At 58.3% G+C, this 16,952-nt stretch overlaps 1 protein-coding gene across 2 annotated transcripts; it reads left to right on the forward strand.

Annotated features, from left to right (window-relative positions):
- The first annotated feature begins 6,480 nt into the window (after positions 1 to 6,480).
- Positions 6,481 to 16,366, forward strand: SPRY3 (sprouty RTK signaling antagonist 3). Of its 2 annotated transcripts, none has more exons than XM_082770815.1 (2): positions 6,481 to 6,576; positions 9,658 to 16,366. In XM_082770815.1, exon 2 carries the CDS (start codon positions 9,705 to 9,707, stop codon positions 10,626 to 10,628), a length of 924 nt encoding a protein of 307 aa, XP_082626941.1. In that variant the 5' UTR covers positions 6,481 to 6,576; positions 9,658 to 9,704; the 3' UTR covers positions 10,629 to 16,366. The 2 variants fall into 2 exon arrangements, with proteins under 2 accessions (XP_082626941.1, XP_082626940.1); XM_082770814.1 differs by lacking the exon at positions 6,481 to 6,576 and adding an exon at positions 6,645 to 6,923.
- The last annotated feature ends 586 nt before the right edge of the window (positions 16,367 to 16,952 follow it).

Below are 16,952 nucleotides of genomic sequence, written 5' to 3' on the forward strand. Positions count from 1 at the left end.
CTGGCCCAAAAGCGCTTAGGCAGGAGGGTTCGAGCCTCCAGATAACCACTGTTATTTAATTTATTTTTTCTAAATTAAAAAAAAAAAAAAAAGAAAAAAGGAAGGAAGTTAATAAATAATGTAAAGTGGAGAATGCATTAATGAAAGAGAGAGCGAGGGAGAGAGAGGAAAAGAGAGGAAGGGACAGGGCAGAGTGAGAGCGCGGGAGGAGGGAGAGATATTCCTGCCTGTATCGATTGGATATGATTACATTAGACCTATCAAATATTCATACTACATTCCACAAGAGGTCATTGTGTGTGTTTTTCCAATTTAGCTCTGCCTTGGCGCAGGGAGCAGGCTCCGGGTGGGAAAAGGGCTGCGCCGACGTCTCCGGCCCCGCGGCCCCAGGGCTGCACCCGCCGAGGTGGCAGCAAAGCCCCTGGGGTGTCACCGACGTCCCGGGGTGGTGGCGGGGGATTTGGGGTGGTGTTTGGTGAGGGGGATGCTGAAGGGTGGTGCTGAGCCCGTTGGTGGTGCGGAACAAAGCCCAGGAGGGCTGTGGGCTCTTGTGCCCATCTCCTGGTGCCCCAACTCCTCCTACGAGCATCCACACAGCCCTCCTTGCCTGGCCTGTCCCTCACTGTGGGATTTTCCTTGGGGTGTCCCTTCCCTGGCTGGGATCCTCGTGGAGGTGGTGTCTGCACCACGTGGAGCGTCACACCGTGTCCCCGGGGAGGGACACAAGGGAGAGGGGCCTGCAGCATCGGTGCTCCTATCTCAGGTGGCTTTCAAGGACACGGCTCTCCGGTGGCTGACGGGCACTTCCCCACCCGTGCCTCAGTTTCCCTGTGAGTGCCTCCCAGCTCGGCACATCCTGGAGCTGCAGAGCTGCAGGGAAGTGTCCCCTGTCCCCGAGGGCGCATGGCATCAGGACAGGGGCATGGCACGAGTGGGACGTGCTGCCCAGGGTGGCAGGAGGCAGCTCAGGGCCAGCCCCGTCCCCAGACCCCATCCTTCCCCAGGCAGCGATACCAGAGGTGGCAGGGTGGGGCCATGATGCTCCGGCAGGGCTGGGAACCTAAATTTTAACGTGACCCCAGCCTGATCTCTGTTGACCTCTGTGTGTGTCCCCGGGGGACGCCCAGCACCCTCCCGACCGCCCCTAGGGCACCGTCCCCACATCCCCCAACCCCAGCTCCTCCACCGAGGTCCTCGCTGCCCCCCGCCCTGGCAGCACTGCGTTTCTCTCCTTACATTAATAAAAAAAAAATAAAAAAAATTACAGCACGGTGGCAGGAAATGCATTTTCGGTTCATCTGCTGCGGCTATTAGATTACCAGGAAATGGCTGGCTGGCCGGCGGCCAGGGGCTCTGAGGGGCCAGCGCGCACCCAGCGCGAGGCAGCGGGCGAGCGCGTTGTCCCCGTCCCGATGACACTGTCCCCGCTGTCCCCACGGCACGCCGGCTTGTCCCCCCCTCCCAGCCAGCTCTGCCCCCGTGCCAGTGGTGCACAGGATGCTCGGAGAGGGCAGGGGTGGAGCTGTTCCCCGATTTGGGAGAGCGGAGGAGGCGCTGAGCATCCTTCGACAAAGCTTTTCTCCATCCTAAGAGCAGGGAGAGCCCGGCGTGGCTGGTTGTGCTACGGACAGAGAAATGGGGAGTCTTTGGGGCTGGGATGTGCGTGGGGCAGTGAAGAGCTTGGTTGTTCCAAATCGAAGGTTTTTTTGGACCGCCAGGGTGGGTTGAGTCAAGAGGAGCATCAGAAGGAGTTAAATTCACGTTTTCTTTAGAAAAGCGGGGTCATCTCGGCTATAAACGGCTCCAACTACCTGCGAGGTGGCGGTGCTAATGAAGGGAGGGAATTGCCAGCAGCCCCCGGAGGGACAAGGGCCAGCAGCAGTGGGACAGGGGGGAGGACAGACACGATTTGTAGTCGATGCACCTCTTAGAGGTGTCCTGGGCTGCCCGACCATGAGCAAAGCGAGGTCCTGCTGAGGCGTTGCTCTTCCCTTGGTGACCCTGGAGCTCCTGCACCCTTCTGGGGTGGCCCCTGCTTGGGGATGCTCCAGCGAGCACCTGGGGTGGGCTCCCCATGGGTGGGGGACGGGAGAGGGCACCCGGGTGGTGGGAAGCGTGGGATGGGGCAAAGGGATGGATGCCGGGCGGGAGCGGGGCGAGCAAGGGAGCAAAGTGTGGGGAGAAAGCAAGGTCTGAGCCTTGCTGGGGTTTATTAAAGTTTAACAGAACAGAAACCCTGGTTTGCGTGGAGGGGACCAGCTATTTTTAGCCGTGGGTAGGATGTCAGCTCTGAAAATAGCCCCGCTACCAGATCCTAATGAAATCCCTCTCCCTTTGGCTCTCACCCGGAGCGAGTTTGGAGGGGGAGGATCGCTGTCACACCCGCAGCTGAGGAGCTCCTGACATTCACAATGACTCGCCTTTTTGCTTTTTTTTTTTTTTTTTTTTTTGCTTTCCCCCCCCCTCTTATTCTTCACCGACTCTGCCTTACGCCGAGCAGAGGAGTCACCAGCCAAAAAAGTGAATGCGGGGGTGGTGCTGCTTAGCTACGGCCAAATCCCAGGCAACATGTGACCAGATTGGCAATTTAATACCGAGCCTTTCTCCCCTCTACACACGCGCTCAAGTTAAAGTGACATTGAAACCGGAGCTCAAAGGGATGAAGGAAAAGAAACCGGGGGGAGCCGCCCCCTGTCCCATCCCTGGGGGATGAGTTTTGCTCGTTGGGTTGGGTTTGGGGCGGGAAGGTGGTGCCCGGGCGCAGGAGGATGCTCGGGTTGGGTGCCTGGGCTGGGAGGGGAAGGAGAGGTGGAAGATGTCCTGGGTGCACGGGGCTGCGGAGAGCTGGGGACAGCAGGAGGGCTTCCTGAAAGCCTTGGTGGAGCTTCATCTGGCACCTCTGGGAAGCCAGGAGGCCCAAAGCTGGAGAAGATCAGGGTGGGGGAGAAGCCACGGAGGGAGCACAAGGCGTAGGAGCCAGGGAGAGAGGTGGCCCTGAGGGACACGTGTCCATGAGCCCCGTGGAGCAGGGCGTGTGCCCAGGTCTCCGTGTCGCACATCCTCTTGCTTCTCCAGTGCTCTGAGCTCTGCACTGTGGTTTCTCAGCTGGGAGGGCAACGTGGATGTTGGTAGGGGAACTTCATGGTCCCAAACACCTGTTTTTTGTTTTGTTTTTTTTTTGCAGAAGAAGAGCACGTGGAGCTTGTCGATGCTGGTCCTCAGCCCCAGCACCAGCTTGGGCCAACGCTTGCTGCTCGCTAGCTGCAACGGGACGTGGGGAGAGGCTTCTGTGCCCACCATGTGGTGGGGATCAGGTGCTGGATGCTCCCCCCGAGATGCCACCTCCTGCCTCGCCGCCGCCGCGTGGGGACCGCGCCATCTGCACCCGTGAGTCAGCAGGACCCACTCAGCACGTCTCCAGCAGGATCCGGGCAGCTTCTGCTCCCTCGGCGTGTTCCAGCCTCAGCTCATTAAAGGGACGCATCCTGAGCTCTCCCTTGGTGTTCGGCGCTGCCTGGCTCCATCTTCAGAGAAAAAGCTCTCACTGCACTCAAGGGCTGCGCCTCCGCCGTGCCGCAGGCTGAGCCAGGGGCGCAGGATCCGGCCCGTGGGGCTCAGCCCTGCCTGCTCCCGAGCCACACCAGCTCAAGCAGGGTTAGCAGAGCGAGGTTTGACTCCAAAGCAACCCACAGACGTCTCCGGGCCGGCAGCCTTGCACGGCGTTTTCTTTCCAGGGATTAGGAAAGGTTCGGAAGGAAGGGCTTGCTTTTCTCCCCACTGCCTGCTGAGCAGAGGAACTGCGTGGCACGGAAGGGAAATTATGTTTTCCCCCTCCCTGTGCTGCCATCTGTTTGTTTCAAGCCCGGTGGGGTGGCTGTACCTGGTTCCTCCTCACCGAGGCACGTTTTTGGAGCCAGCTGCCCCTGCACCCTGGGAGAGCTGCCACCTCTCGGTGCCTTTCCCTGCGCTGGCTGTTGCTTCCGAAGAGCGGGTGGCACTGTCTGGCTTCAAGTGGCTTTCACATAATACAGACTGTCAGGCTAGATGAACATCACCGTCCCTTCTGGCCCTAAAATCTGTGAATCTAAAAATTAGAGGGCACCAGCACTTCTTTGTTTCTGGCTGATTTAATCAGGGGAATCGCGTGTTCTCTTCCCCCCCCCCCCACCTTGTTTTCCTCCCCCCCGCATCATCTTCAGCTGAAGATGAATTTTCCCTCCCCCGGTGCCCAAGCTTGGCTACCAGCATCAGAAGAGCTCAGACATCTTCAGCCTTGCCCTGGGACGTTCCCCTCTCCCAGCTGGTTCCTGGCAGTGAATTGTCCCACCGCCTGCACGGCATGAGCGGGGTGCTGAAGCCTGGAAGCACCGGGCTCTCCTGGTCACATTAAAATCCCAGCCGAGTACTTCAGGCTCCAGATTTACCCCTTTTGCCTTCATTAAAATGTGCACGTGTTTCTGTACATCTCCAAAAAAAAACACTTTTTATTTTATTTTTTCTCCTGTTGAGGAAGGGAAAATGGGTAACTCCCCACTTCTTTTACTTTCAGCTGTCCCGGGAGGAGATGCTCCAAAATAAGAGCAGAGAACAGGACTCAGGGGAGCTGCTTCTCCTCCCCACCCCTTAGCACAGGACCCCAAGGGCATTTGAGGGGTTAAAAGGCGGCGGATTCAAGCTGGGAGGAGTGACGCCAACCCAGCGGGGGAGCCTGGATGGGGCTTGGCTGGCTGTGGCAGGTAGCTTGGGGACACGGGCACAGCGCTGCGGGAGGGATGCTAAATCCTCCGCTCGCCTCCACTCCTGGGGAGAGATTATCCTAGAGCCAAGGGGGTCTCGCATCATCCTCTGATACGCTTTATGTTGTGGCACTGCACGGCCAGGGGTCCGCATCCCCATCCCTAGGGCGCAAATCCCTCCTAAAACCTGCTGGAGGCTCGGTCCCGCACCCTTCCTTCGGGAGCATCCCTCAAGTTTCCTCCTCTGCGCGTTCCCTCCGGTTCCCAGCCCTCCTCTTCGGAGAGGCTGCGGTCAATAACTCCCCGGGAGGCTGCTATTCTCCCTCCGCTTCCCACCCTCCCACTTGTCTCGGCATCTCCGCATCGATGCCTCTCGGCCCTCCCTCGGCAGCCGGCGAGGAATAAAGCGGCGCGGGCTGAGCACCACGCGGGCTGCGCCAGGGATGCTGCGAGCCGGCGGGGGGAAAAAGCCTGAATCACCGCGCGCCTCGAGGTGGGAGTGAGAGATTGGGGCTGGGAGAAAGGGAGGACAGGACGCACGCGTGCTGTTCGGAGGCAGGCGCTGGCAGCCAGCCGGCGGCCGCTGGGATTTGATTTGGGCACCTCGTTCCTTTCGGTGCCTCCGAAGCCCGAGCTGGGAGTGATGTGGAGAAGAGGAGGGGCCGGTCGGAGCGTGGAGATGTGGTGTTAAGGCTCTGCCCGGAGCCCAGGGTGAGGGATGCTCTCAGGGCTGCCTTCACCCCTCCCCGAGGAGCACCTCTGGAGGCGTCCCGTGTAGGTGGAGAAATGCTCAGCATCAAAATGAGCCTGGAAGGGCTCAGCTGGGTGCCACTGGAGGGCAGAGACCCCCATCACTGCTGGCCTTCTGCTGGTGTGAACTGGGAGGGAGCCACTGAGGGCAGTGGGATCCTTCTGGTTAGTGCCTCTGTGCCATGCCCAATTCTGCCCCCCCAGCCCGTCCCGCTGCCACGCACCTGGACCTGCCCTGCCCTGGGGAGCGGGTTCTGTGCTGGCTTCATCCCAGCCCCACAGAGATGGGTCCTCAGCATCCCCCGAGCTGCTGATGTTGTTTGCCAGGCCGACAAACACCACCAGGAAAGGATTCGGGAGGGCTCGAGGGGAACAAAGTGAGGCTGGGAGCACCAGCAGGGTCCGTAGCCCCCGTCTGACGTGCAGAGGTCTTGTGTCTTCAGAGCTGCTGATCCCCGTCCAGTTACCTCTGCATGGGGCCGAGGGGTCCTCAGTGCCCAGGAGGAGGGAGGGCGCAGTGTTTGGGACAGAAAGTCCCCATCCCGTAAGGACCTTGAGGCTGAGGTGTGTTTCTGGGAGAACGGGGAGCTGGGGGCTGGTGTGGAGGAGCCAAAGCCCCTTCCCAGCCCCGGAGCTTCTATCACAGGAGCTAATTCGGGCATCAGCCTGGATTTTTTAGTCGAATAAGGGGAGGACAGCACCCAGGCTCCACTGATGCTCCCGAGATGCCCAGAAGAGGTGACTGGGCCGGGGTTGAGGGGGCAGAAGGCGACGGTGCCCATCGCCTGCCCAGATCCGTGTCGAGCTAAGGGTGTGGGTTGATCCCCGTGGCCAAACCCGACCCAACCGGGCCACGGCACCCGATCGGGGGGCTCGCACCGGGATCTGCCACCCGCAGCCCCCCGGGGACCAGGGCCGGGGAGAGCGGGGCCGTGCCGGAGCCCGAGAGGAGACGGAAATGTTTAAATAGCGCCTGCTGCATCCCGCAGCTCTCGGCTCTGTTGCAGTCATTATCTGGGGAGCGGATGCACAGGGCTCTGTGGGGACCGCTAATGGGCCGATTCAATTTCAGCTGGATGACGCCACTTAGGTAAGCATTAAGAGCTCCAGCTCCGGGAAGGCGAGCGGCAGAGAGAGAGAGAGAGAGAGAGAGAGAGAGAGAAAAGAGAGAGGGAGAGCGAGAGATGCTAACGGGCAGCAATAAATCCCTCCCTCCCTCCCATCCTCCACGCTGCCCCCATTCACAAGGAGCTCCGGGGAGCTGCCTGCATTCACAAACCCGGCCCGGGCAGCCCTCCCGGGCTCTCCCTCGCTGCCCCCGGCTGCGGGGCCGGGGGGGCGGCCGGTGCCCCCCGCCCATGCCCGCCGCCCGCCCCTAGGGCAGCCCCGCGGCGGGGGCTGGCGGCGGCCGGGCACGGCGGATGGAGCGGCGGCGGGGTGAGTGGGGCACGGGGCGGGGGGGGACACGCGTGGGGGGACGGGGGTGGCCGTGGGGGGACGAGGGGGAGAGGGAAAGAATGGGAAAATCTAGGGAAAACCGGGTGCCGGGCGCCAGCGCGGGGTGCGTGGGCTCGGGGTGTCCCGCGTGGGGTGCGTGCGGGGATGGGCAGCGGGGTGCGGGGGGAGCCCGGCCACGCGTGGGCACCCTGGGGAGAGTGGGTGAAGCCCCCTTCCTCCCCCTCCCCATCTCTTCTCCCACCTGGGAGCTCGGCGAGGCAGCCGCCTCCAAGCGCCTGTAAATCATTTGCTTTTACGATCCCCTCCTCTGGCCCATTATCACACGAACTTTATATGTTTGGGGCTGCTGGCGGCCATAAAGCTCGCCCGGTTTCCGGGGCTGGCATGCCCGCTTGGCAGGCAGGGTGTGAGGAGGAGGAGGAGGAGGAGGAGGAGGCTGGGGACACGCTGCCCCGGTCCCCCCCACCCCGGCCGGGCAGGTAGGCAGGGATCGGGGACAGTGCTTTGGGGACAGGGCAGGGACCTGCTGCAGGACCCCCAGCCCGGCTGCTTTCCATCTGGAGCAGCGATTGGGGTCCCCACCCCGCTCACCCAGCCCCTCTTTCCCCATCCCGCTGTGTCAGGGGACCCACAGCTCCTCCACCCCCATTTCATGTCCCCTCAGGTCCCAGAAGGGGACCCCTCTGCCCAACCCCTGCGTCTGGGGATTGTAGGTCCAGGAGCATCCGGACCCTGCTGTGGGTCCTCCTCGGACTCATCACGCCCTGGGTGCTGCATCCAAGGCCAGGACCCAGACCCCAAGCATCCCGGCTGCAGTGCTCTGTGCCAGCTCCCCTCTGCCTGCTGTCCCCCTCCCCACCTTGCAGGGTCCCCCGCACTGCTCCTCCTGCCCAAGCGTGGCTCTCGTGCCTCCTGAGCTCTGCTTCTTGCCTGGAGGATTGGGCATAGCTGTGCTGGGTCTGCCCTTTGCCTGCTCTCAGTCTCCCAGTTCCACTCTTTCCATCCCCGTTGGTCCCTCCACTGTCCCCGGTCTCTCCCTTTGGCTCACACCTTACTCAAAGCCCCCCATGGGAACCTGCCCAGAGCCCCCCCGTCTGCCTGGCTGGAGTCCTAAAGCCCAAATCCCACCAAATCCCACCAAATCCCAGCACCCAGGATGAGCGGGACGGACACCCAGATGCGAGGAGCCCCTCCTGCACTGGGTGTAAATCACTGCGATCCCCCCTGAGATGGGATCTGGGGGACACAGGATCCCACCGAGGTGGCTCTGCTCCCTCCTGCCCGGTCCTATCCGCAGGCTGGGACGTGCCACATCCCCGCAGGGCTCCGGAGGGCTCCAGCTCCTCAACAAGAGCCTCGGGGTGATGTGCTCAGTGGCAGCAGGTAACAGAAGACAGGAGGCTGTTTCCCATCCTGGAAGCATGTTCACAAAAATTGTCTGGGCCAGCCGTGCCCTCTCAGCTCACCTTGCTACAGAAATCGGCACCAAACCAGCTGTGGGCAGCCAGGGAGAGCGACCCCCTCGCTGCCCACATTGCCCTGGATGGGGCGAGCATCTCGCTCCAGGCGGCTTGGGGATGGGCTCCTTGCAAAGGAAAAAAAAACAACAAATCTAAGCAGATTTGTTGCCTTTTCTTTCCGGGAAGGGGGATGGGAGAGGGCAGATCTTGCTTTAACAGTCGAAGTAAGTTGCCTTTGCTTTTCCCTGCTCTTCAAGGTCAGCCTAGCTAATGAAAATCAATCTTCCCTCTGCCTCTCTCTGCTGCATGAGCAGATTCTACCTGTGGCCCCTCACCTACTTGAAAGCCACCGCCTGGCCTGCTGGCCACGGGGAGCTTCCTATCGAAACGCAGCCTTCCTGTGGGCACCGTGACAATATCGGTGTCACCCGCGGATCACACGTTTGATCTGCCAGAGGATGGCTTTGTCCCAGGGAAGCTGGCTGCACACGGAAAGCACGTATCCGACGTCGAAGTCTGGACTTGATTTTGTTGGGGGAAAAGCTTCTGGATGGGTACTGGCATGCAGTGAAGGGCATCCCTGCTGCTGCTCCATTTTTTTTTTTTGCATGGCAGGTTCGGTGCAGGAGCAAGACAAGCTGCTAAATCAGCTTTGCCAGCTTCACCCTGTGTTTGTGGTGGGGTTAAGGAGAAACTCGCCCTTCCTTGGTGTTCTGGATGGGGATACAAGTGGGAAACCTGGACACTGCAGTGGGAGATGCCAGGACTTGGGGAGTCCCAGTCCCTGGCCAAGCACATGTCGTATTAGTGGTGATTTGTTGCTGTTGCTTGCTTGAAATTAAATGTGTTTGGTTCCCCTCCTTCCCTGTGCCCCTGGCTCATGACAGTCTCCTGATCTGGAGGAGATGGCTGTTCCCAGCCCTGGACAAGCCTCAGCTCCACATTTCCCCTCCTCTAGGGAGGAAGGACAGCGCCCGTCAGTGCTGGCAGGAGGACGGGGAACCTCCTCGGGAAGGACACAGAAAGCACGGGGAGATGCTGCACCCTCCTTTGTCAAGGGACAAAGCTCTCACAGTCCCACTTTTTGGAAATGTCCGGGCCAAAGTCTCCCCAGGCTCAGGAGTACTTTGAGGCTTGCTGTGGGAATAACTTCGTCAGGAGCTCTGCTCAGTCTTTGCTTCCAGGGCTGTAGGGACGGGCTCGTTATGAAACGTAACACAAATGTTTTCCTCTGTCTTCCTGCCCCGTTTTAGGATTTTTAGATGTGCCCTGATGCCGCAGGGTCTCTTTGCTCCTGGCAATGCAGCTCTCTTCCAGTGTGGCTGAGCTCAGCTGCGACGAGACCATGGACCCACCTGCCGAGGACTTCCAGCAGGTCCTGTCCATTGACCAAATCCGCTCCATCCGTGCCAGCAACAACTACGTGGAGAGGCCGGCTGCCTGCTTCCAGCAAGCCCGCTCCAACCCATCCCTATCGCAGCCACCGCACAAGCAGGAGTGGCCTCAGGACCGCCTGGTGTCTTCCACCTTCCCGGACCTGCACCGCAGCCACAGCCAGCAGCACCAGATGCCACCCCTGCAGCAACCCATGAGCCATTCCAGCACGGCCAGCTCCGTGTCCCAAAGCACCACCGCCTCCGAACAGCGCCTCCTGAGCAGCCTGACGCCGTCCCACTCGGGCCACTCGCTCATCCGGACGCAGCCCCGGGCCGGCGAGCTGAAGCCGGAGGAGTCTTCTCCGCTGAAGGGGGCGGTGGAGAAGCCCAGCCTGCACGCCGGCCACCTCTTCATCTGCGAGGAGTGCGGGCGCTGCAAGTGCGCCCGCTGCACGGCCGCCCGCAGCCTGCCCTCCTGCTGGCTCTGCAACCAGCGCTGCCTCTGCTCCCCCGAGAGCCTCCTCGACTACGGGACTTGCCTCTGCTGCGTCAAGGGTCTCTTCTACCACTGCTCCACCGACGACGAGGACACCTGCGCCGACGACCCCTGCTCCTGCGGGCCGGGGTCCTGCTGCGCCCGCTGGGCTGCCATGAGCTTCCTCTCCCTCCTCATGCCCTGCCTCTGCTGCTACTTTCCCACCTTGGGGTGCCTCAAACTTTGCCAGCGGGGTTACGACGGCCTGAAACGCCCCGGCTGCCGCTGCCAGACCCACACCAACACGGTGTGCAGAAAGATCTCCTCCTCCAGCGGCACGCCTTTCCCCAAGACGCTGGATAAGCCGGTATGACCCTCCCGGGGAGGAGAAGCAGGCTTGATTCCTCTTCTTCCTCCTCTCCCCTTCACCCCTCTCCTCCTCTGGCTCCCTCCTCTCTGCTGCGCTCCCCCTGCCCACCGCCTCCTCTTGGGAACGAGACTCTCAGGGTCCCCCGGCCACCAGGAGCACGCAGGCTGTGGCTCTTCCCACGGGAGGAAGAGGTGGCTCCATGCATCCCAAGCAGGAGTCCTCCAGGAGCCTGGACTCGTTTTCTCCTCCTCTCCTTCCAGCACTTTTCATGGGTGGTCTCCACCTTCTCCCCCTGCCCCCAGCCCCCTTCCCCAGGTGCTGCAGGGCTCCCCCAGGCAGCAGCAGCTTTCCCTGCCTGCTTGGAAGCCACCGGGAGATGCCAGCCAGCTCTGCCATGAGATGGCATCTCGTTTTGTGCTGCCTCCAAGAGGAAGGGAAGGTGTGGGAAGCTTTCGAAACCTTTTGGCTCCCGCCCAGCCGCAGCGAGGGGAAGGTCCCCCTGGGATTTGGTGGAGAGCGAGATGCTGGTTTGAAATAGCCATTCATTCCTCCAGGCCTGGAGGTGCAGTGCTGGAGGGGCTGCCTCCAAAATGCGAACCTGGTGGGCTGGGAGCGAGGATGGTGCTCCCCCCAAGCTCTGTCCCATCACTGAGCAGATGCTGCAGCTCCCCTTCTACCCTCACAGGCTTGTCCTTGGGGGTAGGGTGAAGTAGCCATGGGGATAGGAGCTTTGTCCCACCATCCTGTTCCCTAGATCTGCCTTCTGCCTGTCTGGTACCTTCCACCAGCACTGAATTCACTTTAAAAAGAGTCCCTAAACCCAACTATCAACAGCCAGCGCTGCTCTCCCTGCCACTTAGCACTGATGTGGGGGAACTCCCCGGGGTGGGGGGGGGAACCCTGCTTTGGGTTAGGGAAAATGGAGAGCAGACGGGATGTCCAAGGATGGGAACCTGACCTTCCCTCCCTGCAGAGGTTGTGTTTGAGTCCTCGCCCTGCTTTCCTTTGCCATCAGCGTGCCACGCCACCACCAGCGTCACTGCTGAGGGCATTCTGCGTTGGCAAACTGGAAATGGGGCTGAACCGAGCCCCTGGGCTGGGCCATCTGCAGACCAGAAGGAAACCTGAGACAGGGTCAGTGCTCCATGATTTATGTGCTATGATAAAACATCAATCCCATTGCTGCAGCTGGGGGGAGATCCTCCTGGACCTGGACCCCCATCTCCGCTTGCATCGGCCATGGGGTGGGGGAGTTTGGAGCTGGGATGTTGTCCCAGTGCTTGGCTCTGCCCTCCTGTCCCTCCCTCGAGTCATGTGTGTGCGGAGGGAAGCGAATGGTTCCCCTGCAGAAATATATGCAACGTCTCCCTTGGCTTCCTCCGAGACCCTGCCGTCCAGGGCTTGCCCATTGCATTCACTCAGCCACCTCTTTCCGTAGAGTTCTGTGGATCTATTTTTGTATATATAAATATAACGTTAGGATGGCTAGGACTATTACTAATAATATCCATGATACTGCTGTGAATGGTGCCAGATGCAAGGTTTGGCTTCCTGGTACACTTGCACATGCTGGAAGATGATTTCCAAGTCTGTTTATTGCTAATCCTAGACCTTTAGTTCCTGGGTAGTCGGGAGAGGGGGACAGGGAGGTTTGCAGGCTGCAGAGAGGGGGTAGGATTTAGTGCTGGCTTGCAGCGAGCCAGGAGGTAGGCTTTGACGATGGGATTCATCTTCCCATACATTTGCTATCTAAAATCCGCGTCTGATCCAAGCTCCCTCTGCTGCAGAGAAAAGCAGCTCCAGGGAGTGATTCATCCCCCTTGAAAACATTAATTAAATCGTGCTCTGGCGGTGCCCGACTCCCTTGACTCTAAGGGGCCCAGATGTTGAACTTGTGGCAGGGGAGGTGGATCCCATCCCTGGCGTGAAGCTTGTGCCTGGGGCGCGTGTTACGGGCACGACCGGGATCCTGACCCTCGTCTCACCTGGAGCCTGAGGGGTGCTGATGGAAGATGTTTCCTCTAGACAGAGACGGAGAGCTCACCTCCGTGAGTGGTAGGGAATTCAGGGTGGTGCTGGGGCTTGCAGCGAGCATCTCCTGGTGTTCAGAAGGGAGAAGATGATGCCCGTGCAGTTTGCAGGTCCTGCATGGCCAGCCATTCGGGTTTTAAGGCAATAACCTTCTCAGAGAATAGCCTGTAGGTGTCTGTTCCACCACAGGACAAGTCCATCTCGGTGGCATCGGTTGTAAAATATTTTGCAAATGTATTTTTCCATATACCAACAGTTGCTTGGCTCCCTATTTCCAAGCAGTGTTTCAGGGAGAGACATCCACCAAGAGGCCCCCTTCCTTTTCAACACTCCGTTCACTTCTCTGTCGGTGCTGATTAAACTTATTCCTCCTAGAAAGTGTAAATCTTTTTAGGGTAAAAACCTCTCCCCCCCCCCCCTTTTTTTTTCCCATTGAGGATTTGAACCGTCTCACTTCAATGAGAATGTGAAATAGTTCATTGAAACTTTTAGAAGAAAACTAATGAACAGAATTTTCCAACTTGCTCTACTTTGATTTTTTTTTTCCTCCTCCTTTTTAAATGGAGCCGTCTTGTAAATTTAGTTACCACCTCTGTATCTTTGCAATTCATTGCTTCCTCTCCTGATGGTGGAATGACTCAACATGTGAAGCTTCATCATTTTCACGGCCTCCCAAGTCATGCAAGCACGGGGTGACCTCCCCCAGGTGCTGGAGCTGCCGGATGAGGAGATGGCTGTCCAGATACCAGCTCCTCAGCGCCAGTTCAGCTTGGCACCAGCCTGGCGAGGTGGAGCCCTGCACTACAACTGCAGCAAATTTGCCTTCTGGGATTGATAAGAGGCCAGGATGCCTTCTGCTTAATGGGCTTTTTTCTGGGTCGGTGCGGAAGTCCCATTTCCCATAGGGAACCATGCCACAGCCTGGGCACAGGGCTAGGGAGTCCGGCCAGGTCTCTTGGATGTCTGATCTGCAAGAAATGCCAAGTCTGTGAGATATATCGTATGGAATATGGGCACGCAGATGGGCAATGACAGGAAGGGAGCCCCGGGTGGGCACGGAGGGCTGTCAGGCCATGCAGGGCTCGGTTTGGCTGTGTTGAGGGTAAAATGCAGAGCCACGTCCAGGTCTTATAGTTGCATGGGCTGGAGATGTTCAGGGCTGTCTGGTCCTACCCTGTTCATGGAGGCTTCGTGCGGGGTTACTGCTTCACGCTCATCTGGAGGGGCCTCGAGGAGCTCCCATTACTTCACCCCAGCAGAAAAGACAGGTTGGGATTTGCCAAAAGCTCTCAGAGGAGGGCAGACAGCTCTGGGTCTTTGAGCTCTTCTGGTGTCAGGAAGGCTGTGGGCAGCCTCTGATCAATTTTTTATTTTTTTTTTTCCTCCTGAGCTTTTCCTAATGTCTTCAGACCAGATCCATCCTGCTCCTTCCCCATCTCTGGCTGCCAGATAGTTTGGTTTCCCTTTTCGAGAGGACTCCAATTTTGGTTGGAATTGTGAGCCCCTTTCCTGCCCCACCCTGTAATGAGTCAGATAACATCTGCTCCAGATGTTTGTTTGCAGCTGCTTGTCCTGACAGTTTGGGTTTCTCTCTGTCCCAACGTGTCTTTTCTGGTTTTCTTTTGGGGGAATCACATGTCAAGTCCTCTGTTTCCCCTGCACCCCTGTGGCCCGACAAGGATGGATCTGCTTCGTAAGAGAGCATTTCTCCACTCTGTGTGTCTGTGCTGGTCGTGGGCTCCTTTTCCAAGAAACATGTTAGGGCGAATTTAAGGAAAGAGAGACTCAGGTGCCAAAGGAGCAGGAGGCAGGGCAGGAGCTGCTGAGCAGGACCTGAGCTCCCCCTGCTCTGCTCTTCCCATCCGGATCTCCAAAGACTCCTGATGGTGCTTGCTCTGTGCCATTCCCCCTGCCCCGCTCCCCTCCTTCAGTACTGGTAAATGTATGGACACTGTTGAGGAGAGGTCACTGGGGACCGGGGTGAAGACTCCATCCCATGCCAGCTCCTCCAGCCCTCCTGGTGGAAGGGCAGAGGTGCTCCTTGGGCTGTTGCTCAGGTTGCCACCTACCCCTGAGAAACCTCGGTGCCTCGCATCAAAGCAGCAGCTGGCAGCCAAGGATCATCCCTCAAAAAAAAAAAATAAAAAATTGTAGAGTTGGGTTTGGGGGGGAAGCTCTTTGGGATTGTGTTCTCGTATCCCTATAAAATCCTGTTGAGTTGGCTCTTCCCCATCCTCAAGTATGATCCCAAAGACCGGTGGGGAAGTGTCACCGGCCGAAAGATGCCAAAGCACAAAATTACAGTTTGCGGACAGCTGCTTTAGTGCAATAAAGAGGGGTGAGCAGCAGGGTGAGAGGAGCTGCTGTAGGGTTTGTGTGAGTGAGCTGGCCCGAGGGGGAGCGCGCCATGCCCCAGCCTTGTTTCCAGCATCTGCTCTGTTAGGTCGCTCTCTCTGGTCCGTGGGTGTTTTGAGGCTGCATTGGATATTGGAAGGTCCTTTTTTTTTTTTTGTGATCAGCATGTGAAGAAAGTAGAGAAGGATGTATCCCCTACTCCCCACCCCAAAGCCCATTCGTGGTCTTTAGTAGACTCTGGGTGAGGCTAGCCTCCTTCAGGGAGCCCACGGAGCCCACTCCTGCAGGATGCTCGCAGCAGCTGTGTGTTGCTGGTTGGGATCTGAACCAGAGCTGCGCTCTCCTTTGGGCTTGGCATGCTTTGGGGTACTCCTCAGTGAGCATCGGGATCTCTTGCAAGCTCTGTCTCCTTCTAGTAACTGCTCTTTGCCCCCAGAGTGGGAACCTGCCCAGGCGAGGCTTGGTCTTCCTGGGGTGCTTGTCACAGAATAATCCCCTGAGGGCATAGTCCAGGGTGCTGAAAGGTGCCCCGCAAGGACCTGCAGGCTGGAGAGGTGTTGGATGGATGGGGAGAGAAAAATACCCCTTAGGGGCAAGGTGAATATCCCAGTGCTGAGCCAGGGGAAGCACCGGGCTGTAGGGGCAGAGGGATCACACTGGGTCTCCATCCTGCTGCACCTTCCTGCAGCACCCAAAGGGCCTCAGCAGGACCAAACCCTCCCTGGTGTTGTGGCCCCCCTGGAGCTGGCAGGGCTGGTCCCTTCCTTCCCTGCCTGGAGCCCCTTTCCCCCTTCCCCTCCCCTTCTCCTCTGCCCATCTCCTCCCAAGGGCTCCCCCAGGGCTTCGTGATGCTCGGTGGACAGGCAGCCCCCTGCCTCCCCAGGGGTCCTCAGCACAAAGTTCTCCCGAGAAGACGGGTCCCCTTGGCTTCAAAGGAGGGCCTCGTACCAAGAACCGAAGCCTCTCCTTCTCCGTTTAATTGGTACAAAGGCATTCTGTACAGTGTATAAAGAGGTCCCTCCCCGGCTGCCTTTATTCGGGTTCCTTTCTATAAGGTATAATACATGTTTATAACCTGATGGCTGTTTTTTGACAATACTCTTGTACCTTTTAAGGGGAAAAAAAAATAAAATTAAAAAAAAAAAAAACACAAAGTATTTATTTCAAAAGTTTATTTTAAAGATAAGAAAAAATAACCTATTTATTTTAATGCACCCCCTTCTGTTTGGTTTTCTTCTCTTGCAAAGCTAATAACTGTTACTGAACCACTGCTGAGATGAAAGAAGTAATTCTATGGGTGGCTTCACAAGCCCACTTAGAGCAAATATTCAATAAAAATATATATTAATTTTGAACGTGTCTTCTTGTCTTCATGGCGGCCAGGGCATGACTCAGGCTTTGGAAGAGCTCTTAACAGGTGCTGGCTCTGCATGGGCACTGCTGGCATGGAATGGGTGGTGGTGGGGATCAGTCTGGGCCTTCCAACATCTCCCCTGGGAACCCTTCTGCTGCTTAAAAAAAACTCACGAATCTCAGTGAGTGCTTCCTTGCTGTGAATGGCCCAGATCCTTGAGGCAGGGTGGGTTCCTGGGCAGCAAAAGGAGGGAGTGAGGTAAGAAATCACTGAGATCTGGGGGATTTTGGTCACCACGACACATCTCTAAAGCCTCTTCTGCTGCCAGGAGAGATGGGGTGGTGCCACAGAGCAGTGGACATCAGCAGGAGGAACTGTGGCTTGTCCATAGCTGTCTCTCCCCACCGGCTGCAGAAGGCACCTCAGTGATGTGTTTGGCCTTAGAGGGACAAATCTGTGCCACAGCACCAGCAGCTGCTGGAGCAGACGTGTGCCCGGATCTGCCTGCACACTACAGGCCAGTGTTAAACGCATCTGCATGTGCAGAGCCCAGTAACAACTTCTTGGCTCAAGGGTATCTTCTGTTC

This window comes from Aythya marila (assembly GCF_965140915.1).
Source record: "Aythya marila genome assembly, chromosome: 13".
NCBI lineage: Eukaryota > Metazoa > Chordata > Aves > Anseriformes > Anatidae > Aythya > Aythya marila.

Coding starts and splice junctions, on each gene's coding strand:
- SPRY3 (XM_082770815.1), top strand. CDS start 9,705: ATGCAGCTCTCTTCCAGTGTGGCTGAGCTCAGCTGCGACGAGACCATG.